Here is a 24519-nt window from a genome sequence, read left to right on the forward strand (position 1 = left end):
GTTTACAGACAGATTATTTCATTTATAATTCACTGTATCACAATTCCAGTGGGTCAGAAGTTGATATACACTAAGTTGACTGTGCCTTTAAACAGCTTGGAAAAGTCCAGATAAGGATGTCATGGCTTTTTATTTGTATTTTATTTCACCTTTATTTAACCAGGTAGGTTAGTTGAGAACAAGTTCTCATTTACAACTGCAACCTGGCCAAGATAAAGCAAAGCAGTGCGTCACAAACAACAACACAGAGTTACACATGGAATAAACAAACATACAGTTAATAATAAGCGTGTGCGAGCAAGGAGTCCTACAAACCTGACTCAGTTACTCAGTCACGAGGAATGGGCCAAAATTCAAGCTTGTGGAAGGCTACCTGAAATGTTTGATCTAAGTTAAACAATTTAAAGACAATGCTACCAAATACTAATTGAGTGTATGTAAACTTCTGACCCAATGGGAATGTGATGAAAGAAATAGAAGCTGAAATAAATCATTCTCTCTAATATTATTCTGATATTTCACGTTCTTTAAAATTAAGTGGTGATCCTAACTGACCTAAGACAGGGAATTTTTACTCGGATTAAATGTCAGCAATTGTGAAAAGCTGAGTATAAATGTATTTGGCTAAGGCATATGTAAACTTCTGACTTCAACTGTATGTTGTTTTTATTGTATATACAGTATCAGTCAAAAGTTTGGACACACCTACTCATTCAAGGGTTTTTCTTTATTTTTACTATTTTCTACATTGTAGAACAATAGTGAAGTCATAAACTATGAAATAACACATAAGGAATCAAGTAGTAACCAAAAAAGTGATAAACAAATCGAAATATATTTGAAGTGCAAAGCTGTCATCAAGGTAAGAGTGGCAACTTTGTAGAATCTCAAATATATTTTCATTTGTTTAACACTTTTTAGTTACTACATGATTCCATGCGTTATTTCATAGTTTGGATGTCTTCACTATTATTCTACATTGTAGAAAATAGTACAAATAAAGAAAAACCCTTGAATTGAGTAGGTGTGTCCAAACTTTTGACTGATACTGTATATATCAAATCAAATGTATTTATATAGCCCTTCGTACATCAGCTGATATCTTAAAGTGCTGTACAGAAACCCAGCCTAAAACCCCAAACAGCAAGCAATGCAGGTGTAGAAGCACGGTGGCTAGGAAAAACTCCCTAGAAAGGCCAAAACCTAGGAAGAAACCTAGAGAGGAACCAGGCTATGTGGGGTGGCCAGTCCTCTTCTGGCTGTGCCGGGTGGAGATTATAACAGAACATGGCCAAGATGTTAAAATGTTCATAAATGACCAGCATGGTCGAATAATAATAAGGCAGAACAGTTAAAACTGGAGCAGCAGCATGGCCAGGTGGACTGGGGACAGCAAGGAGTCATCATGTCAGGTAGTCCTGGGGCATGGTCCTAGGGCTCAGGTCCTCCGAGAGAGAGAAAGAAAGAGAGAATTAGAGAGAGCATATGTGGGGTGGCCAGTCCTCTTCTGGCTCTGCCGGGTGGAGATTATAACAGAACATGGCCAACATGTTCAAATGTTCATAAATGACCAGCATGGTCGAATAATAATAAGGCAGAACAGTTGAAACTGGAGCAGCAGCACGGCCAGGTGGACTGGTGACAGCAAGGAGTCATCATGTCAGGTAGTCCTGGGGCATGGTCCTAGGGCTCAGGTCCTCAGAGAGAGAGAAAGAAAGAGAGAAAGAGAGAAGGAGAGAATTAGAGAACGCACACTTAGATTCACACAGGACACCGAATAGGACAGGAGAAGTACTCCAGATATAAAAAAAACTGACCCTAGCCCCCCGACACATAAACTACTGCAGCATAAATACTGGAGGCTGAGACAGGAGGGGTCAGGAGACACTGTGGCCCCATCGAGGACACCCCCGGACAGGGCCAAACAGGAAGGATATAACCCTACCCACTTTGCCAAAGCACACTTTGCCAAAGCATAGTTGAGGTAATTGAGGTAATATGTACATGTAAGTAGAGTTAAAGTGACTGCATAGATAATTAACAGAGAGTAGCAGCATTGTAGAAGAGGGGTCTGGGTAGCCCTTTGCTTAGCTGTTCAGGAGTCTTATGGCTTGGGGGTAGAAGCTGTTAAGAAGCCTCTTGGACCTAGACTTGGCGCTCTGGTATCACTTGCCGTGCGGTAGCAGAGAGAACAGTCTATGACTAGGGTGACTGGAGTCTTTAACAATTTTTAGGGCCTTCCTCTAACATCGCCTGGTATAGAGGTCCTGGATGGCAGGAAGCTTGACCCCAGTGATGTACTGGGCCGTATGCACTACCCTCTGTAGTGACCTTGCAGTTGGAGGCCGAGCAGTTTCCATACCAGGCAGTGATGCAACAAGTCAGGATACTCTCGATGGTGCAGCTGTAGAACCTTTTGAGGATCTGAGGACCCATACAAAATCTTTTCATTCTCCTGAGGGGGAATAGGCTTTGTCGTACCCTCTTCACGACTGTGTTAGTGTGTTTGGACCTTGATAGTTTGTTGGTGATGTGGACACCACAGCCGAGTTGATGAGAATGGTCCACAATCGTCTCCTTTGTCTTGATCACGTTGAGGGAGAGATTGTTTTCCTAGCACCACAGGGCCAGGGCTCTGACCTCCTCCCTATAGGCTGTCTCATTGTTGTCGGTGATCAGGCCTACCACTGTTTTGTCATCTGCAAACTTGATAATGTTATTGATAACTCTGTAATGAAAAGCGCTATACAAATGAAATGTATTATTATTTATTATTATTTTGAATGGGACACCTGGTCATCGTGTAGAAGGGTTGTTTAGGTGTTTGGAATGTTAACCTGTTGTTATAGTGTGCCATGTCTGCCCTCACCAGGGTAGGCCTTAATGACCAAACACATTTAGCCACTGATTATAATGCTGTTTAATAAACATGTCAAATATAAGATATAGCTATTGTTATAATGAATGGAGGATAGAGAATGGCTTTTATCTAACACAGATGTTGGCTTGGTGAGGTTATAATAGCCAGCGTGTGCCTATGGCCTATGGTAGCCTAGCTACACACCGACTGTAGGGCCAGACACCTGCTATGGAACAGAATGCTTTGCCATCAAACAAAATACATATACGTATCATGCATTTTCACACACGATAGAAGAGGCCTTGATGGAAAGGCGGGATGAGTTGAGCATGAATGTGTCAGTGTCCCTCAAATTCAAATATTCGACATGTTATTTTTGCTCTCACTGTAGGGGACTGAAGGAACGCATCCAATCCTGCTCAGTGCGTGATGCGCAGCCGTGAGTCATGACCGCAAACATGGCACGATGGCACAGGGGCGGGTTTGTTATACCTAACCTGTATGCGCCCTGCCTATAGGCCTACCGCGTCTACAGCTCCCCTGTTGTCATTGGGCACTTCATATGTCAATCTGAACACCAAACGCAGCGCCTCCTCGCAATTATCGCGGTTGCATAAAAATATATGATTAATCTGTTATAGAGGCGAATTTGGGTTCGTTCGGAATGAGGCGTTGACTCCATCCGAGCAAAACTACCCGAACAAAACATTATTATAGCACAGGACATCAACATTTAACATTTAACCGATGCTCATTTACAGCAGGTGGCGTTGCTTGTATAATCTATAATCGCGTTTCGATCCGGACCTTGGATTGGATCTGCCTGTTGTTCAGATTCAGCACTGGACAGCGACCGATTTTGTCGCTCGGACATTCAAAACGACAAGGAATCATCGAGAAAGGGTAGGTCTAAATGAGAAATGGCTATAGAAAAATAATAGAATGAATCATGTCGATGTATTTATTATTGACGTGTTGCCTGTAAGCAAAACATAATATTCGTTGCAACGTGTATCATTTGGTGTAGGTTATTTTTCATCTTGATGCATGTAATCTATGGAATTATGTCTACAAATTTGCACGGCTTTATAGATGACTTTTAGACACAGATTTTAACAGGACCTCATTCCCCAAATGCCCTTGAAAATAATGGTGTGTGTGGTGTTGCAGGCAAACAACTGCGCAATCCTACTCTGACTGCCTCGCTTTCCCTGTCTCTCCTCAGTCGAATCGACCCTTGCTTGGCTCGGGGCAATGCGCGGCTAGATGACTTCACTACATCAACAAGCACCGTAGCCCTGGACTAAATATATCACCACACCCCCCTGCCTTCTCTCTTCCTTCTCTCTCATCTTGAGCGCCTCCCGCCCGCTAGCACCATGGGTAACCGAGGAATGGAGGATTTGATCCCGCTGGTCAATAAACTCCAGGACGCTTTCAGCGGCATCGGTCAGAGCTGCAATCTTGACCTGCCACAAATCGCGGTAGTCGGCGGACAGAGCGCTGGCAAGAGCTCGGTGTTGGAGAACTTCGTTGGCAGGTAGGTTCAACGAATAGCAGCCAAGCACAACACGTCAAATTCATTACTAATACTAGGGCTAGAAATAATCCAATCTCCTGTTAACCTTGGGGATGTCCTGTCACGGCCAATTTATCCTCAGTCGTGTCCATCCCCGTCACGTTTTGTTTTCCCAGAGGACGCACGCGCCGTGGCGTCCCTGTTCATCTCGTAGCCAGGAGCTCGAGCTCGTCTCCATCTTATTTTCAACGCACATTCCTATTGCATTGCAGGCTATATGACAGGGGAGCCGGTATTTGGGTTACCGCAACACCCTCGGGATTTCAGCCCCATCCAGCCTGTTTCATTCCTTGAAATATAAATTTATTCAGTAGCTCTACCATTTAAACAGAGACAACATTTGTTTTCAATCACCTTACACAAATCCATGTCTCTATTTGTAACCTGTACATATATAATGTCTATAGGCCTACAGTATTGGGTTGAAATATAACATGTCCACCCACCACCTGCACAAAGGTTGCTTTAGAACCCGAGATGTCTGCTGTGGTCTCCTGGTTCCAATAGGATTTCTAGTCATTACAGCATAAACTGTATCAATACTGTATCAATACTGTATCAATACTGTATCAATACTGCCTATCTCACTGCTGTGACACAACTGACTATCCCTTTCTTATTTCTGTCAAACAAATGAGATTCATAGGCTGTTGTTGCTTCAGAGTGAATGAAGGACGTAAACCTCTGTAGACGAAAGCATCTTTAGGTGAAGAGTAATTATTTGTCCATCCTTTTGTCTCTTGGTTTATTTCAAGACATCGATTTACCAATGAATGGATTGAAACTGTAATGCGAGACTGAATTGAATGAAGGCTGAATCATCTGGTTGAGTATTATATTACCAATTATCATTTGTCCCAAGACAAATTTGGGTGACAGATAGCCTAGCGGTAAGAGAGTTGGGCCACTAACCAAAAGGTCTCTAGTTTGAATCCAAAATAGACAAGGTGGTGAAAAATCTGTCAATGTGTCATTGAGCAAGACACTTAAGCCAGATTGCTCCAGGGTCGCCGTTGATAATGGCAGACCCTGGCTGTAACCCCACTCTCTGAGGGTGTCTCAGGGGGAGTTGGGATATGCAAATACACATTTCCAATTCACACATGGGTATAATACAAGATTCCGGAGTCCCTCCCTGTTTGTCCGTTTTCTTCCATTTGGTGCCTAGAAAATATGAGCCAGGTCCAGATAGATGAGGTGCATGGTTGTTGTCAGCAGCAGCATCAGTCAAGGCCCAGCCACCCCTGAGACCTGGGATCCAGCTGAGTAATGATCCTGCTGTCCAGGATTGGCTCCCCCACACCGCTGCTGAATGGACACCAGGGTTCTGACTCATCTTTTCTGCTCGCCCATAGATAGAGGGCAATCTCATGATCAATGTTCATCTAGCCTAGCCGTTGTTTCAATTGCGTCAGGATTGTAGCGTTCAACTATGTGATGAGAAATGACAAGTGTCCTAAACATACATATAGACAAGTGACATGCAAACACATGAGCCAACACTCACGCACACACACTCAATCTCTCTCTCGCCTGGTAGCAGACTGGTATGTACTGAAGTCATCATTTTCAGTTTATTTACAGTACAGTATGTGGTGAATTTTCAAAACTCGTAGTACAAAACTACAAACTGGTCACACTTGTTGCGTCTCACATTTAAAACCTTTCATTGTGCATTTATTTTGTTTGTAGACATATTTCACCACACAACCATTGATCCAAAATATAACTTTACTGTGAAATATAATGAACTACCAGTTCATCTAATAGCAAAAAATGTAAGATACATTTGTAAAAATTGCCCTTTGAATGTAGTATGCAACAGTACTGTAAATTACAGTACATTACTGTTTTCACATTAGGCAATACATTTGCACTTCCCATAAAATGCACTGAACATCACATTTCCAAAATGTCTACCTCATAAGTGACCATTGAAGGCATCTTTCACAATGTTATAAAATGAAAGGTACTTCATGTTTTGCAGGCACTAGTTTGCATCAAGCCTATCTTGAGCATTTGGCCACAGGTTCTCATCAAAATTGAAGTAAATATCCTCATTGTTCATGTACCTGGAGAAAAAACAAGCCTGATATAGGTCTGGATTCATCCTGGACCTGAAGGAGAGTGGCATTGTCATGGCAATCTTCCCTCTGTATTCTATTTCACAGAATTGTAGTGGTCCTGTACGTGGCTAAGTTCATTAGAGCATGGCTCTAGCCAGAGTTGTTGGTTCGATTCCCACTGGGGTCACATACCAAAATGTGTGGACTGTTGTCACTTTGGATAACAGTGTCAGCTACGTAAATTGCATAGATTACAGTACTGTATTGGCAAATGCAATTTTAGTAAAGTACTGTAGCTTCATTTTGGATACATGTTTACTGTATAGGGACTGCATTTCTTTCTTGTTTTGGACTTTCTAGATTATTTGCGTATTTGTTTTATATTGTTATTGCATTACTGCATTTTAGGAGCTAGAAACACAAGCATTTCAATGCACCTACTATAATATTGTCACAATGTTTGTAATAATGGTCGGACCAAGAAAGTGAAACTTAGAAAAACCAAAACAAGAATAAAGAATAAACAAACCATGACGACAATGCAGTGCTAACAGGAAACTAAACATAAACAATATCCCATAACCCACAGGTGGAAAACATGCAAATGTATGATCCCTAATTAGAGGCAACGATTACCAGCTGCCTCTAATTCGGAATCAAATCAAATGTTATTTGTCACATACACATGGTTAGCAGATGTTAGTGCGAGCGTAGGGAAATGCTTGTGCTTCTTGTTCCAACAATGCAGTAATCACCAACAAGTAATCTAACCTAACAATTCCACCACAGCTACCTTATACACACAAGTGTAAAGGGATGAAGAATATGTACATAAAGATATATGAATGAGTGATGGTACAGAACGGCATAGGCAAGATGCAGTAGAAGGTATCGAGTACAGTATATACATATGAGATGAGTAATGTAAGGTATGTAAACATTATATTAAGTGGCATTGTTTAAAGTGGCTAGTGATACATGTATTACATAAAGATTGCAAGATGAAGTAGGTGGTATAGAGTACAGTATATACATATGAGATGCGTAATGTAGTTATATTAAGTGGCATTATTTAAAGTGGCTCGTGATACATTTTTTTGCATGTATGGCGGCAGCCATTCAATGTTAGTGGTGGCTGTTTAACAGTCTGATGGCCTTGAGATAGAAGCTGTTTTTCTGTCTCTCGGTCCTTGCTTTGATGCACCTGTACTGACCTTCTTGATGATAGCGGGGTGAACAGGCAGTGGCTCGGGTGGTTGTTGTCCTTGATGATCTTTATGGCCTTCCTGTGACATTGGGTGGTGTAGGGGTCCTGGAGGGCAGGTAGTTTGCCCCGGTGATGCGTTGTGCAGACCTCACTACCCTCTGGCGAGCCTTACGGTTGTGGGCGGAGCAGTTTCCGTACCAGGCGGTGATACAGCCCGACAGGATGCTCTCGTGCATCTGTAAAAGTTTGTGAGTGCTTTTGGTGACAAGCTGAATTTTTTTAGCCTCCTGAGTTTGAAGAGGCACTGCTGCGCCATCTTCACCACGCTGTCTGTGTGGGTGGACCAATTCAATTTGTCCGTGATGTGTATGCCGAGGAACTTAAAACGTTCTACCCTCTCCACTACTGTCCCGTCGATGACCAGGACCAGGACCAGCGTTTAACAGACCTGAGCGCGGGAGCTTCCTGTTTTAGTTTCTGTCTATAGGCTGGAAGCAACAAAATGGAGTCGTGGTCAGCTTTTCCGAAAGGAGGGCGGGGGAGGGCCTTATATGCGTCGCGGAAGTTAGAATAACAATGATCCAGGGTTTTGCCAGCCCTGGTAGCACAATCAATATGCTGATAGAATTTAGGGGGTCTTGTTTTCAGATTAGCCTTGTTAAAATCCCCAGCTACAATGAATGCAGCCTCAGGATATGTGGTTTCCAGTTTACATAGAGTGAAATAAAGTTTGTTCAGGGACCATCGATGTGTCTGCTTGGGGGGGAATATATGCGGCTGTGATTATAATCGAAGAGAATTCTCTTGGTAGATAATGCGGTTGACATTGGATTGTGAGGAATTCTAAGTCAGGTGAACAGAAGGACTTGAGTTCCTGTATGTTGTTATGATCTCACCACGTCTTGTTAATCATAAGGCATAATACCCCCTCCCCCTCCCCGCCCTTCTTCTTACCAGAAAGATGTTTGTTTCTGTCGGCGCGATGCGTGAAGAAACCAGCTGGCTGTACCGTCTCCGATAGAGTGTCTAGAGTGAGCCATGTTTCCATGAAGCAAAGAACGGTACAGTCTCTGATGCCTCTCTGGAATGCAACCCTTGCTTGGATTTCATCAACCTTGTTGTCAAGAGACTGGACATTGGCGGGTAGTATGCTCGGGAGCGGTGCGCGATGTGCCCGTCTCCGGAGCCTGACCAGAAGACCGCTTTGTCTGCCCCTGTATTGGTTCGCCTGCTGGGATTTGATCCATTGTCCGGGTGGTGGGCAAAACACAGGATCCGCTTCGGGAATGTCGTATTCCTGGTCATAATGATGGTGAGTTGACGTTGCTCTTATATCCAGTAGTTCCTCCCGACTGTATGTAATAAAACCTATGATTACCTGGGGTACCAATGTAATAAATAACACATAAAAAAAAAAATACTGCATAGTTTCCTAGGAACGCGAAGCGAAGTGGCCATCTCTGTCGGCCCTGGAAGTATCATACACAAACACCAACATAGAAAATGAAACCTAGAACTCCACAAAGAAATAATAAACTAGACTAAAACCCCTAGTCCCAAAATACAGGCTTTCTATGGTCCGGACGTGACAGTACTCCCACCAAAGGTGCGGACTCCGACCGCAAAACCTTAAACATAAAAGGGAGGGATAGGGGGGAAGTCTAGTGTCGGTGGCGGTTCTGGTGCGGGGCGAAGTACCCGCTCATCCGCTAGCATCGGGGGCGGCTCTGGTGCGGGACGAAGTATCCGCTCATCCTGCGGATCCAGCCATGGACCCAGGCTGAACACTGTGCCTGGACTGAACCTAGATGCTGGGGAAGGCTCCTGCCTTGGAGCGGGACTGGACGCCATGTCTGGACTGGACATCAGCCCAGGGGAAAGCTCCCGCCACGGAGCGGGACTGGACGCTGTGCCTGGACTTGGCACCAACGCCGAAGAAGACTCTGGCCTTGGAGCTGGACTGGACGCCGTGCTTAGACTGGGCATCGGCGTAGGGGAAGGCTCTGGCTAGGGAGCAGGCGGTTCCGGACCGTGGACTGTCTCAGGAGGTTCCGGACAGTGGGCCGTCTCAGGAAGTTCCGGACCATGGACCGTCTCAGGAGGTTCCTGACTGTGGACCGTCTCAGGAGGTTCCGGACTGGGAACCGTTGCCGGTAGCTCTGGACTGGGAACTGTCGCCGGTAGCTCTGGACCTGGCACCGTCGCCGGAAGCTCTGGACTGGTGAGGCGCACTGGAGGCCTGATGCGTGGGGCCAGCATAAGTGGTGCCAGACTGGTGACGCGCAATTCAGGGCGAGTGCGAGGAGCAGGAACAGGACGGACTGGGAAGGCACACTTGAGGGAGTGGGTTGAGGTGCAGGCACAGGACGTACTGGGCTGTGGAGGCGCACTGGAGGTCTGGTGCGTATAGCTGGCATCAATTGTACCGGAACTTTAACACACTTCTCAGGACCAGTACGGGGAGCTGACTCAGGTTGCACTAAACTGATAACACGTTCCTTTGGGCAAATGCCATGCATCCTCCACCAACTCAACAACTTTCCCATTTCTCTCTCCTCCAAATTCTCCCTCTTCTCTCAGACTGGCTCTGGTTCACTCCTCGGCTCCACGACTGCTCCATTCCCCCCCAAAGTCTTTTTTCTTGGGTTTTCTGTGGCCTTCCTCCCCGACGTCGTCGCTGTCCTCTCATGCTCCTAGGCGACTCCCGCCAAGGAAGGCGATCCTGTCCTGCCAGGATTTCCTCCCAAGTCCAGGATCCCTTCCCATCCAGGATCTCTTCCCAAGTCCAGGATACTTCCTCCTCCTGGGCACGCTGCTTGGTCCGTTGTTGATGGGATATTCTGTCACGATGTTCGTAATAATGGTCAGACCAAGGCGCAGCGTACGTAGATTTCCACATTAATTATTAAAGAAAGTGAAACTTAGAAAAACCAAAACAAGAATAAAGAATAAACAAACCGTGACGACAATGCAGTGCGAACAGGAAACTAAACATAAACAATATCCCATAACCCACAGGTGGAAAAAATGAAACTTTATGATCCCCAATTAGAGACAACGATTACCAGCTGCCTCTAATTGGTAATCATACACAAACACCAACATAGAAAATTGAACCTAGAACCCCACATAGAAATAATAAACTAGACTAAAACACCTAGTCATGCCCTGCCCTACTCTACCATAGAAAATACCGGCTTTCTATGGTCAGGATGTGACAAACATCTGCTAATCTGTGTACGTGACCAATAAACGTTGGTTTGTTACATACAGTACATCTCTGATCTTGTCAATATCAGATTTTTAAAAAATGTACTGTGAAGTAAAATCATGACTATCAAGGCACAAGGCGAGACCCAGATGCAGACACAGGAGGCAGATGGTTAGTCTTACAATGTTTAATAATACAAAGGGGTAGGCAAGAGAATGGTCATGGACAGGCAGAAGGTCAAATCCAGATCAGAGTCTGGGAGGTACAGAGTGGCAGACAGGCTTGTGGTCATGGCAGGCAGAATGGTCAGGCAGGCGGGTCCAGAGTCCAGAAACAGGCAAGGGTCAAAACCGGGAGGACTAGAAAAAGGAGAATAGCAAAAGGAGTATGGGAAAAAATGCTTGTTGACTTGACTAAACATACAAGACAAACTGGCACAGAGAGACAGGAAACACAGGGATAAATACTCTGGGGAAAATAAGCAACTCCTGGAGGGGGTGGAGACAATCACAAGAACAGGTGATACAGATCAGGATGTGGCAATAACAGTCATCACCATAGTAGTACATTCTGGTGTATATCATACTTTTTATGTTTGTAGTTCACAGACATACATTTTTATTATGTAGTTCTCAAAATCTGTAGTAGACAAACCAGTTTACATGTCAGATCTACAGGTTTACCAAAGGGTTAAGTGATCATCGATTAAAAGCAGTCAGGTTAAGTAATAGTAAAATGTATTTAAACAAAAGAGAAGAGAATCATTTCAAAGTAATGTGAGCATTGCAGTGTGGAAGGCAATTACTTTATGACTTTCAGAAAGCATTCAGACCCCTTGGCTAAAATGGATTAAATCGTTTTTTTTACTTCATCAATCTACACACAATATTCCATAATGACAAAGCAAAAACAGGTTTTAAGACATTTAAAAATGGAAATATCAAATTTTTTTTGACTAGGTAGGGCAGCTAATAAAAACATTCTTATTTACAATGACGGACTAACCTCGCCAAACCCTGATGGATGCTGGGCCAATTGTGCGCCACCATATGGGACTCCCGATCACGGCCAGAAGTGATTCAGACTGGATTCAAACCAGGGACTGTAGTGACACCTCTTGCACTGAGATGCAGTGCCTTTGAACGCTGCACCACTCGGGAGCCCAGACCCTTTACTCAGTACTGATTAAAGCCTCGAGTCTTCTTGGGTATGACGCTACAAGCTTGGCACACCTGTATTTGGGGAGTTTCAACCATTCTTCTCTGCAGATGTATTCGGTAGGCCAAGCTTTGAAAAACTACAAACCTCAGTTTTCCCACTTCCTGGTTGGATTTTTCTCAGGTTTTTGCCTGCCATATGAGTTCTGTTATACTCACAGATAACATTCAAACAGTTTTAGAAACTTCAGAGTGTTTTCTATCCAATACTAAGAATAATATGCACATATTAGCATCTGGGACTGAGTAGGAGGCAGTTCACTCTGGGCACGCTATTTATCCAAAAGTGAAAATGCTTCCCCCTATCCCAAAAAGGTTTTAAGAATGATGGAGCCCACTGTGTTCTTGGGGACCTTCAATGTTGCATAACATTTTTCGTACCCTTCCCCATATCTGTGTCTTGACATAATCCTGTCTTGGAGCTCTACGGAAAATTCCTTTGGCCTCATAGCTTGATTTTTACTCTGACATGCACTGTCAACTATGAGACCTTATATAGACATGTGTGTGCCTTTCCAAGTCACGTCTAATCAATTCAATTTACCACAGGTGGACTCCAATCAAGTTGTAGAAACATCTCAAGGATGATCAATGGAATCAGGATGCACCTGAGCTCAATTTTGGGTCTGAATACTTATATAAATAAGGTATTTCTGTTTTTTATTTTTAATACATTTTCAAAAGTTTCGAACAACCTATTTTCGCTTTGTCATTATTGGTTATTGTTTCTGTAGATTGCTGAGTCATTTTTTTATTTAATAAATTTTACAATAAGTCTAACATAACAAAATGTAGAAAAAGTCAAGGGGTCTAAATACTTTCCAAAGGCACTGAATTGCAATGCTAAACATGTAGTTTTAGATGAAACACTAATTAAGTTTGGTGGAAAAAAAGACTATGATTTTGTGCGTTGTACTTAGTCAATTGAAAATGTGGTTAGAGTTTTGAAACAACTGCCTTTTTGATGATCTGTTTTGAGTTTTGTACAAAGAGTTGTGAACATGAACCACATACTTGTGAAAATGGCACCAAAGCGATAAAAATACTTTAAATGAGTGCTCTGCTACCTGCTGCTTTGCATGCTGATCATGTTGACCTCTTCTGCATGAACTATTTTATTTCATCAGAATCAGATATGCGAATCAGGGACTGTTCAGGTGGTTCAGAGGGTAAACTGGACTATATAATCAGTTGGATACCAAAGAGCCTGATGACATTTTCAGATCAAAATGTTTTTCTATTGATATTATCAAATCTCTTCCTCTGTCATTATTCAAAGAAGAGACCCTGTTTGGTTGTGTGCTGTGTGGTTTAATTCATTCTACGTTATCTGGTTGGTTGTGTGTGTTCAGTAGGTGTGAGACTTTACATCATGGCAGTTAGTGTCTGTTGGTGGTTGGCCAAGGGTTCACAAGGCCTCAGTCTCCCATAGTGCAACACAGTCACTGTTACGTCTCTCTTCGGAAGGCATGGACCAAAACGCAGCGTAGTAAGTGTTCATGATTCTTTATTTATCAAAACACTCAAACAAAATAACAAAGTGAAAAACGAACAGTTCTGCAAGGCAAATAAACTATACAGAAAACAACTACCCACAAAACACAGGTGGGGAAAAGGCTACCTAAGTATGATTCCCAATCAGAGACAACGATAGACAGCTGCCTCTGATTGAGAACCACACTCGGCCAAAAACAAATAAATAGAAAGCATAGAAATAAAGAAACTAGAATGTCCACCCTAGTCACACCCTGGCCTAACCAAAATAGAGAATAATAGCCTCTCTATGGCCAGGGCGTGACAGTACCTCCCCCCAAAGATGCGGACTCCAGCCGCAAACCCTGACTCTAAAGGGGAGGGTCCGAGTGGGCATCTCTTCACGGAGGCGGCTCCGGTGAGGGATGTAGATCTCTTCGCTTTGGTGGCGGCCCTGGTGCATGGACCTTCACTGGAGGAACCGAGCCGCAGATCATCGCCGGCGGAACCAGACCACCGATCATCGCCGGAGGCTTCGGACTGGGGACCGTCGCTGCAGGATCCAGACTGGGGACCGTCGCTGCAGGATCCAGACTGGGGACCGTCGCTGCAGGATCCAGACTGGGGACCGTCGCTGCAGGATCCAGACTGGGGACCGTCGCTGCAGGATCCAGACTGGGGACCGTCGCTGCAGGATCCAGACTGGGGACCGTCGCTGCAGGATCCAGACTGGGGACCGTCGCTGCAGGCTCCGGGCCATGGATCATCACTGGAGGCTCCGTGCCATGGATCATCACTGGAGGCTTCGTGCCATGGATCATCACAGGAAGCTTCGTGCCATGGATCATCACTGGAGGCTTCCTGCCATGGATCATCACTGGAGGCTTCGAACGTGGAGCCGGAATAGGTCTCACCGGACTGGGGAGATGCACTGGAAGCCTGGTGCGTGGAGCAGCGGATACACTGGGCAGTGTCCCACCAGGGCCCACCAAGCTGGGGAGACATACTGGAGGCCTGGTACGTGGAACCAGAATAGGTCTCACCGGACTGGGGAGATGCACTGGAAGCCTGGTGCGTGGAGCAGCGGATACACTGGGCAGTGTCCCACCAGGGCCCACCAAGCTGGGGAGACATACTGGAGGCCTGGTACGTGGAACCAGAATAGGTCTCACCGGACTGGGGAGATGCACTGGAAGCCTGGTGCGTGGAGCAGCGGATACACTGGGCAGTGGAGGCACACTGGAGGTCTCAAGCGTAGAGCTGGCACAACCCGTCCTGGCTGGATGGTTACTATCGCCTGGCAAATGCGGGGCGCTAGCACAGGACGCACTGGGCTGTGCAGATGCACTGGAGACACAGTGCGCAGAGCCGGCACAGGATATCCTTGGCTGAAGAGACGCACTGGAGGCCAGGAGCGCTGAGCCAGCACCATCCGTCCTGGCTGGATGCCCACTCTCGCCCGGCCAATGCGGGGAGCTGGAATATAGCGCACCGGGCTGTGACTGCGCACTGGAGACATGGTGCGCATCACAGCATAACACGGTGCCCGACCAGTAACACGCTCCCCACAGTTGGCTCAGGTCTCCACCCTGACTCCACCAATCTCCCCGTGTGCCCCCCCAATTTTTGTTGTTTGGGGCTGCCTCTCGTGCTTGCCTCATTGCCATTACTCCTGGTATCGCCGCCATTCCTCCCTTGCTGTTTCCGCCTGTTTCCATGGCAGCGTCTTGTCCCCTGCGATAACCTCATCCCATGTCCATGAGGTCCTCCACTCACTCTTCTCCCGGGCCCAGGATCCCTGCTCCTCCTGGCCACGCTGCTTGGTCCTTTGGTGGTGGGTAGTTCTGTCACGTCTCTCGTCAGAATGACGATCAGACCAAAGCGCAGCGTGGTAAGTGTTCATGATTCTTCATTTATCAGAACACTCAAACAAAATAAAGTGAAAAGCTGCCTTGCTTGGGAACCACACTCAGCCAAAAACAAAGAAATAGAAAACATAGAAATAAAGAAACTAGAATGCCCACCCTAGTCACACCCTGGCCTAAGCCTCTCTATGGCCAGGGTGTGACAGTCACTAGTAGTGTCACCGTCAACCTAGTCTCCCATATCCAAACACCATCTTTTTGTCAAATTTAAACTTACCTCCTCTCTTTGTAACTTTCCTGATTGTTTGTCCCTCTGTGTAACTGTCCTGATTGGCTGTCTCTAGGTTTGGCACAATTATAGTATAATCATGGAACCGACAATTATCGACAATAATTGTGAACAAAAAACATTATTGTCATAATCATCTAAATATTCATTTTAGGAGTAGGCGGATATGCTGTAGTTGTATTCATTAGATATGTTGTAGTTGTAATCATTAGGTATGCTGTAGTTGTATTCATTAGGTATGCTGTAGTGGTATTCATTAGGTATGTTGTAGTTGTAATCATTAGGTATGTTGTAGTTGTATTCATTACAGATGTTGTATTCATTAGGTATGCTGTAGTTGTATTCATTAGGTATGACATAGTTGTATTCATTAGGTATGTTGTAGATGTAATCATTACGTATGTTGTAGTTGTATTCATTAGGTATGTTGTAGCTGTAATCATTAGGTGTGTTGTAGTTGTATTCATTAGGTATGTTGTAGTTGTAATCATTAGGTGTGTTGTAGTTGTATTCATTAGGCATGTTGTAGTTGTAATCATTAGGTGTGTTGTAGTTGTATTCATTAGGTATGCTGTAGTGGTATTCATTAGGTATGTTGTAGTTGTAATCATTAGGTATGTTGTAGTTGTATTCATTACGGATGTTGTATTCATTAGGTATGCTGTAGTTGTATTCATTAGGTATGACATAGTTGTATTCATTAGGTATGTTGTAGATGTAATCATTACGTATGTTGTAGTTGTATTCATTAGGTATGCTGTAGTTCTAATCATTAGGTATGTTGTAGTTGTAATCATTAGGTGTGTTGTAGTTGTATTCATTAGGTATGTTGTATTCATTAGGTATGCTGTAGTTGTATTCATTCGGTATGTTGTAGTTGTAATCATTAGGTATGTTGTATTTGTATTCATTAGGTATGTTGTAGTGGTATTCATTAGGTATGTTGTAGTTGTAATCATAAGGTATGTTGTAGTTGTAATCATTAGGTATGTTGTAGTTTTAATCATTAGTGATGTTGTAGTGGTATTCATTAGGTATTCATTAGGTGTGTTTGTATTCATAAGGTATGTTGTAGTTGTTTTCATTAGGTATGTTGTAGTTGTTTTCATTAGGTATGTTGTAGTTGCTTTCATTAGGTATGTTGTAGTTGTTTTCATTAGGTATGTTGTAGTTGTTTTCATTAGGTATGTTGTAGTTGTATTCATTCGGTATGTTGTAGTTGTAATCATTAGGTATGTTGTAGTTGTAATCATTAGGTATGTTGTAGTTGTATTCATTAGGTATGTTGTAGTCATTAGGTATGTTGTAGTTGTAATCATTAGGTGTGTTGTAGTTGTATTCATTAGGTATGTTGTATTCATTAGGTATGCTGTAGTTGTAATCATTAGGTATGTTGTAGTTGTAATCATTAGGTGTGTTGTATTCATTAGGTATGCTGTAGTTGTATTCATTCGGTATGTTGTAGTTGTAATCATAAGGTATGTTGTAGTTGTAATCATTAGGTATGTTGTAGTTTTAATCATTAGTGATGTTGTAGTTGGTTTCATTAGGTATGTTGTAGTTGCTTTCATTAGGTATGTTGTAGTTGTTTTCATCAGGTATGTTGTAGTTGTTTTCATAAGGGGAGGTTGTAGTTGTTTTCATTAGGTATGTTGTAGTTGCTTTCATAAGGTATGTTGTAGTTGCTTTCATTAGGTATGTTGTAGTTGTTTTCATTAGGTATGTTGTAGTTGCTTTCATAAGGTATGTTGTAGTTGTTTTCATTAGGTATGTTGTAGTTGTTTTCATTAGGGGAGGTTGTAGTTGTTTTCATTAGGTATGTTGTAGTTGCTTTCATTAGGTATGTTGTAGTTGTTTTCATTAGGTATGTTGTAGTTGTTTTCATTAGGTATGTTGTAGTTGTTTTCATTAGGTATGTTGTAGTTGTTTTCATTAGGTATGTTGTAGTTGTTTTCATTAGGTATGTTGTAGTTGTTTTCATTAGGGGAGGTTGTAGTTGTTTTCATTAGGTATGTTGTAGTTGTATTCATTAGGTATGTTGTAGTTGTATTCATTAGGTATGTTGTAGTTGTTTTCATTAGGTATGTTGTAGTTGTTTTCATTAGGTATGTTGTAGTTGTAATCATTAGGTGTGTTGTAGTTGTATTCATTCGGTATGTTGTAGTTGTAATCATTAGGTATGTTGTAGTTGTATTCATTACAGATGTTGTATTCATTAGGTATGCTGTAGTTGTATTCATTAGGTATGACATAGTTGTATTCATTAGGTATGTTGTAGATGTAATCATTACGTATGTTGTAGTTGTATTCATTAGGTATGTTGTAGCTGTAATCATTAGGTGTGTTGTAGTTGTATTCATTAGGTATGTTGTAGTTGTAATCATTAGGTGTGTTGTAGTTGTATTCATTAGGCATGTTGTAGTTGTAATCATTAGGTGTGTTGTAGTTGTATTCATTAGGTATGCTGTAGTGGTATTCATTAGGTATGTTGTAGTTGTAATCATTAGGTATGTTGTAGTTGTATTCATTACGGATGTTGTATTCATTAGGTATGCTGTAGTTGTATTCATTAGGTATGACATAGTTGTATTCATTAGGTATGTTGTAGTTCTATTCATTAGGTATGTTGTATTCATTAGGTATGCTGTAGTTGTAATCATTAGGTATGTTGTAGTTGTAATCATTAGGTGTGTTGTATTCATTAGGTATGCTGTAGTTGTATTCATTCGGTATGTTGTAGTTGTAATCATTAGGTATGTTGTATTTGTATTCATTAGGTATGTTGTAGTTGTAATCATAAGGTATGTTGCAGTTGTAATCATTAGGTATGTTGTAGTTTTAATCATTAGGTATGTTGTAGTTTTAATCATTAGTGATGTTGTAGTGGTATTCATTAGGTATTCATTAGGTGTGTTTGTAATCATAAGGTATGTTGTAGTTGCTTTCATTAGGTATGTTGTAGTTGTTTTCATTAGGTATGTTGTAGTTGTTTTCATTAGGTATGTTGTAGTTGTTTTCATTAGGTATGTTGTAGTTGTTTTCATTAGGTATGTTGTAGTTGCTTTCATTAGGTATGTTGTAGTTGTTTTCATTAGGTATGTTGTAGTTGTTTTCATTAGGGGAGGTTGTAGTTGTTTTCATTAGGTATGTTGTAGTTGCTTTCATAAGGTATGTTGTAGTTGTTTTCATTAGGTATGTTGTAGTTGTATTCATTACGTATGTTGTAGTGGTATTCATTAGGTATGTTGTAGTTGCTTTCATTAGGGGGTTGTAGTTGTTTTCATTAGGGAGGTTGTAGTTGTTTTCATTAGGGAGGTTGTAGTTGTTTTCATTAGGTATGTTGCAGTTGCTTTCATTCGGTATGTTGTAGTTGTTTTCATTAGGGGAGGTTGTAGTTGTTTTCATTAGCTCTGTTGTAGTTGCTTTCATTAGGTATGTTGTAGTTGCTTTCATTAGGTATGTTGTAGTTGCTTTCATTAGGTGTGTTGTAGTTGTATTCATTAGGTATGTTGTAGTTGTTTTCATTAGGGGGGGTTGTAGTTGTTTTCATTAGGGGAGGTTGTAGTTGTTTTCATTAGGTCTGTTGTAGTTGCTTTCATTAGGTATGTTGTAGTTGCTTTCATTAGGTATGTTGTAGTTGTTTTCATTAGGTATGTTGTAGTTGTTTTCATTAGGTATGTTGTAGTTGTTTTCATTAGGTATGTTGTAGTTGTTTTCATTAGGTATGTTGTAGTTGCTTTCTTTAGGGGAGGTTGTAGTTGTTTTCATTAGGTATGTTGTAGTTGTTTTCATTAGGTATGTTGTAGTTGCTTACATTAGGGGAGGTTGTAGTTGTAATCATTAGGTATGTTGTAGTTGTTTTCATTAGTGATGTTGTAGTTGCTTTCATTAGGTATGTTGTAGTTGTTTTCATTAGGTATGTTGTAGTTGCTTTCATTAGGTATGTTGTAGTTGCTTTCATTAGGTATGTTGTAGTTGTTTTCATTAGGTATGTTGTAGTTGTTTTCATTAGGTATGTTGTAGTTGCTTTCATTAGGTATGTTGTAGTTGCTTTCATTAGGTATGTTGTAGTTGTTTTCATTAGGTATGTTGTAGTTGCTTTCATTAGGTATGTTGTAGTTGTTTTCATTAGGTATGTTGTAGTTGTTTTCATTAGGGGAGGTTGTAGTTGTTTTCATTAGGTATGTTGTAGTTGCTTTCATAAGGTATGTTGTAGTTGTTTTCATTAGGTATGTTGTAGTTGTATTCATTACGTATGTTGTAGTGGTATTCATTAGGTATTTTGGAGTTGTTTTCATTAGGGGGGGTTGTAGTTGTTTTCATTAGGGGAGGTTGTAGTTGTTTTCATTAGGGGAGGTTGTAGTTGTTTTCATTAGCTCTGTTGTAGTTGCTTTCATTAGGTATGTTGTAGTTGCTTTCATTAGGTATGTTGTAGTTGCTTTCATTAGGTGTGTTGTAGTTGTTTTCATTCGGTATGTTGTAGTTGCTTTCATGAGGCATGTTGTAGTTGCTTTCATTAGGTGTGTTGTAGTTGTATTCATTAGGTATGTTGTAGTTGTTTTCATTAGGGGGGTTGTAGTTGTTTTCATTAGGGGAGGTTGTAGTTGTTTTCATTAGGTATGTTGTAGTTGCTTTCATTAGGTATGTTGTAGTTGCTTTCATTAGGTATGTTGTAGTTGTTTTCATTAGGTATGTTGTAGTTGTTTTCATTAGGTATGTTGTAGTTGTTTTCATTAGGTATGTTGTAGTTGTTTTCATTAGGTATGTTGTAGTTGCTTTCTTTAGGGAGGTTGTAGTTGTTTTCATTAGGTATGTTGTAGTTGTTTTCATTAGGTATGTTGTAGTTGCTTTCATGAGGGGAGGTTGTAGTTGTAATCATTAGGTATGTTGTAGTTGTTTTCATTAGGGGAGGTTGTAGTTGTTTTCATTAGGTATGTTGTAGTTGCTTTCATTAGGTATGTTGTAGTTGCTTGCATTGGGTATGTTGTAGTTGTTTTCATTAGGTATGGTGTAGTTGTTTTCATTAGGGAGGTTGTAGTTGTTTTCATTAGGTATGTTGTAGTTGTTTTCATTAGGGGAGGTTGTAGTTGTTTTCATTAGGTATGTTGTAGTTGTATTCATTAGGTATGTTGTAGTTGTTTTCATTAGGTATGTTGTAGTTGTTTTCATTAGGTATGTTGTAGTTGCTTTCATTAGGTATGTTGTAGTTGCTTTCATTAGGGGAGGTTGTAGTTGTAATCATTAGGTATGTTGTAGTTGCTTTCATTAGGGGAGGTTGTAGTTGTATTCATTAGGTATGTTGTAGTTGCTTTCATTAGGGGAGGTTGTAGTTGTATTCATTAGGTATGTTGTAGTTGTTTTCATTAGGGGAGGTTGTAGTTGTTTTCATTAGGTATGTTGTAGTTGTTTTCATTAGGGGAGGTTGTAGTTGTTTTCATTAGGTATGTTGTAGTTGCTTTCATTAGGTATGTTGTAGTTGTTTTCATTAGGTATGTTGTAGTTGCTTTCATTAGGTATGTTGTAGTTGTTTTCATTAGGTATGTTGTAGTTGCTTTCATTAGGTATGTTGTAGTTGTTTTCATTAGGTATGTTGTAGTTGTTTTCATTTGGTATGTTGTAGTTGCTTTCATTAGGTATGTTGTAGTTGTTTTCATTAGGTATGTTGTAGTTGTTTTCATTAGGTATGTTGTAGTTGTTTTCATTAGGTATGTTGTAGTTGCTTTCATTAGGTATGTTGTAGTTGCTTTCATTAGGTATGTTGTAGTTGTTTTCATTAGGGGGTTGTAGTTGTTTTCATTAGGGAGGTTGTAGTTGTTTTCATTAGGTATGTTGTAGTTGTTTTCATTAGGTATGTTGTAGTTGTTTTCATTAGGTATGTTGTAGTTGTTTTCATTAGGTATGTTGTAGTTGTTTTCATTAGGTATGTTGTAGTTGCTTTCATTAGGTATGTTGTAGTTGTTTTCATTAGGGGAGGTTGTAGTTGTTTTCATTAGGTATGTTGTAGTTGCTTTCATTAGGTATGTTGTAGTTGTTTTCATTAGGTATGTTGTAGTTGCTTTCATTAGGTATGTTGTAGTTGTTTTCATTAGGGGAGGTTGTAGTTGTTTTCATTAGGTATGTTGTAGTTGCTTTCATTAGGTATGTTGTAGTTGTTTTCATTAGGTATGTTGTAGTTGTTTTCATTAGGTATGTTGTAGTTGTTTTCATTAGGGGAGGTTGTAGTTGTTTTCATTAGGTATGTTGTAGTTGTTTTCATTAGGTATGTTGTAGTTGTTTTCATTAGGGGAGGTTGTAGTTGTTTTCATCAGGGAGGTTGTAGTTGTTTTCATTAGGTATGTTGTAGTTGCTTTCATTAGGTATGTTGTAGTTGCTTTCAGTAGGTATGTTGTAGTTGCTTTCATTAGGTATGTTGTAGTTGTTTTCATTAGGGGGGGTTGTAGTTGTTTTCATTAGGGGAGGTTGTAGTTGTTTTCATTAGGTATGTTGTAGTTGTTTTCATTAGGTATGTTGTAGTTGTTTTCATTAGGGGAGGTTGTAGTTGTTTTCATTAGGGGAGGTTGTAGTTGTTTTCATTAGGTATGTTGTAGTTGTTTTCATTAGGTATGTTGTAGTTGCTTTCATTAGGTATGTTGTAGTTGCTTTCATTAGGGGAGGTTGTAGTTGTTTTCATTAGGTATGTTGTAGTTATATTCATTAGGTATGTTGTAGTTGTTTTCATTAGGTATGTTGTAGTTGTTTTCATTAGGGGAGGTTGTAGTTGTTTTCATTAGGTATGTTGTAGTTGTATTCATTAGGTATGTTGTAGTTGTATTCATTAGGTATGTTGTAGTTGCTTTCATTAGGTATGTTGTAGTTGTTTTCATTAGGTATGTTGTAGTTGTTTTCATTAGGTATGTTGTAGTTGTTTTCATTAGGTATGTTGTAGTTGTTTTCATTAGGTATGTTGTAGTTGTTTTCATTAGGTATGTTGTAGTTGTTTTCATTAGGTATGTTGTAGTTGTTTTCATTAGGTATGTTGTAGTTGCTTTCATTAGGTATGTTGTAGTTGTTTTCATTAGGGGGGTTGTAGTTGTTTTCATTAGGGGAGGTTGTAGTTGTTTTCATTAGGTATGTTGTAGTTGTTTTCATTAGGTATGTTGTAGTTGTTTTCATTAGGTATGTTGTAGTTGTTTTCATTAGGTATGTTGTAGTTGTTTTCATTAGGGAGGTTGTAGTTGTTTTCATTAGGTATGTTGTAGTTGCTTTCATTAGGTATGTTGTAGTTGTTTTCATTAGGGGTTGTAGTTGTTTTCATTAGGGAGGTTGTAGTTGTTTTCATTAGGTATGTTGTAGTTATATTCATTAGGTATGTTGTAGTTGTTTTCATTAGGTATGTTGTAGTTGTTTTCATTAGGGAGGTTGTAGTTGTTTTCATTATGTATGTTGTAGTTGTATTCATTAGGTATGTTGTAATTGTATTCATTAGGTATGTTGTAGTTGCTTTCATTAGGTATGTTGTAGTTGTTTTCATGAGGTATGTTGTAGTTGTTTTCATTAGGTATGTTGTAGTTGTTTTCATTAGGTATGTTGTAGTTGTTTTCATTAGGTATGTTGTAGTTGTTTTCATTAGGTATGTTGTAGTTGTTTTCATTAGGTATGTTGTAGTTGCTTTCATTAGGTATGTTGTAGTTGTTTTCATTAGGGGAGGTTGTAGTTGTTTTCATTAGGTATGTTGTAGTTGTTTTCATTAGGTATGTTGTAGTTGTTTTCATTAGGTATGTTGTAGTTGTTTTCATTAGGTATGTTGTAGTTGCTTTCATTAGGTATGTTGTAGTTGTTTTCATTAGGGGAGGTTGTAGTTGTTTTCATTAGGTATGTTGTAGTTGCTTTCATTAGGTATGTTGTAGTTGTTTTCATTAGGTATGTTGTAGTTGTTTTCATTAGGTATGTTGTAGTTGTTTTCATTAGGGGGGGTTGTAGTTGTTTTCATTAGGGGAGGTTGTAGTTGTTTTCATTAGGTATGTTGTAGTTGTTTTCATTAGGTATGTTGTAGTTGTTTTCATTAGGGGAGGTTGTAGTTGTTTTCATTAGGGGAGGTTGTAGTTGTTTTCATTAGGTATGTTGTAGTTTCTTTCATTAGGTATGTTGTAGTTGTTTTCATTAGGTATGTTGTAGTTGCTTTCATTAGGTATGTTGTAGTTGTTTTCATTAGGGGAGGTTGTAGTTGTTTTCATTAGGTATGTTGTAGTTGCTTTCATTAGGTATGTTGTAGTTGTATTCATTAGGTATGTTGTAGTTGTTTTCATTAGGTATGTTGTAGTTGTTTTCATTAGGGGAGGTTGTAGTTGTTTTCATTAGGTATGTTGTAGTTGTATTCATTAGGGATGTTGTAGTTGCTTTCATTAGGTATGTTGTAGTTGTTTTCATTAGGTATGTTGTAGTTGTTTTCATTAGGTATGTTGTAGTTGTTTTCATTAGGTATGTTGTAGTTGTTTTCATTAGGTATGTTGTAGTTGTTTTCATTAGGGGGGGTTGTAGTTGTTTTCATTAGGTATGTTGTAGTTGTTTTCATTAGGTATGTTGTAGTTGTTTTCATTAGGTATGTTGTAGTTGCTTTCATTAGGTATGTTGTAGTTGCTTTCATTAGGTATGTTGTAGTTGTTTTCATTAGGGGAGGTTGTAGTTGTTTTCATTAGGTATGTTGTAGTTGCTTTCATTAGGTATGTTGTAGTTGTATTCATTAGGTATGTTGTAGTTGTTTTCATTAGGTATG

The 24519-nt window shown here is 40.7% G+C and overlaps 1 protein-coding gene across 1 annotated transcript in view; it reads left to right on the plus strand.

Annotated features, from left to right (window-relative positions):
* The first annotated feature begins 3429 nt into the window (after positions 1-3429).
* Positions 3430-24519, plus strand: part of LOC118376368 (dynamin-3-like) — a 53922-nt gene continuing 32832 nt past the window's right edge. Inside the window, exons 1-2 of the mRNA XM_052476688.1 lie at positions 3430-3763; positions 4086-4400. Coding sequence (XP_052332648.1) covers positions 4240-4400 — 161 coding nt within the window. The 5' untranslated portion in view covers positions 3430-3763; positions 4086-4239. The remainder of the gene's footprint in view (positions 3764-4085; positions 4401-24519) is intronic.

Source organism: Oncorhynchus keta, chromosome 23, assembly GCF_023373465.1.
Source record: "Oncorhynchus keta strain PuntledgeMale-10-30-2019 chromosome 23, Oket_V2, whole genome shotgun sequence".
NCBI lineage: Eukaryota > Metazoa > Chordata > Actinopteri > Salmoniformes > Salmonidae > Oncorhynchus > Oncorhynchus keta.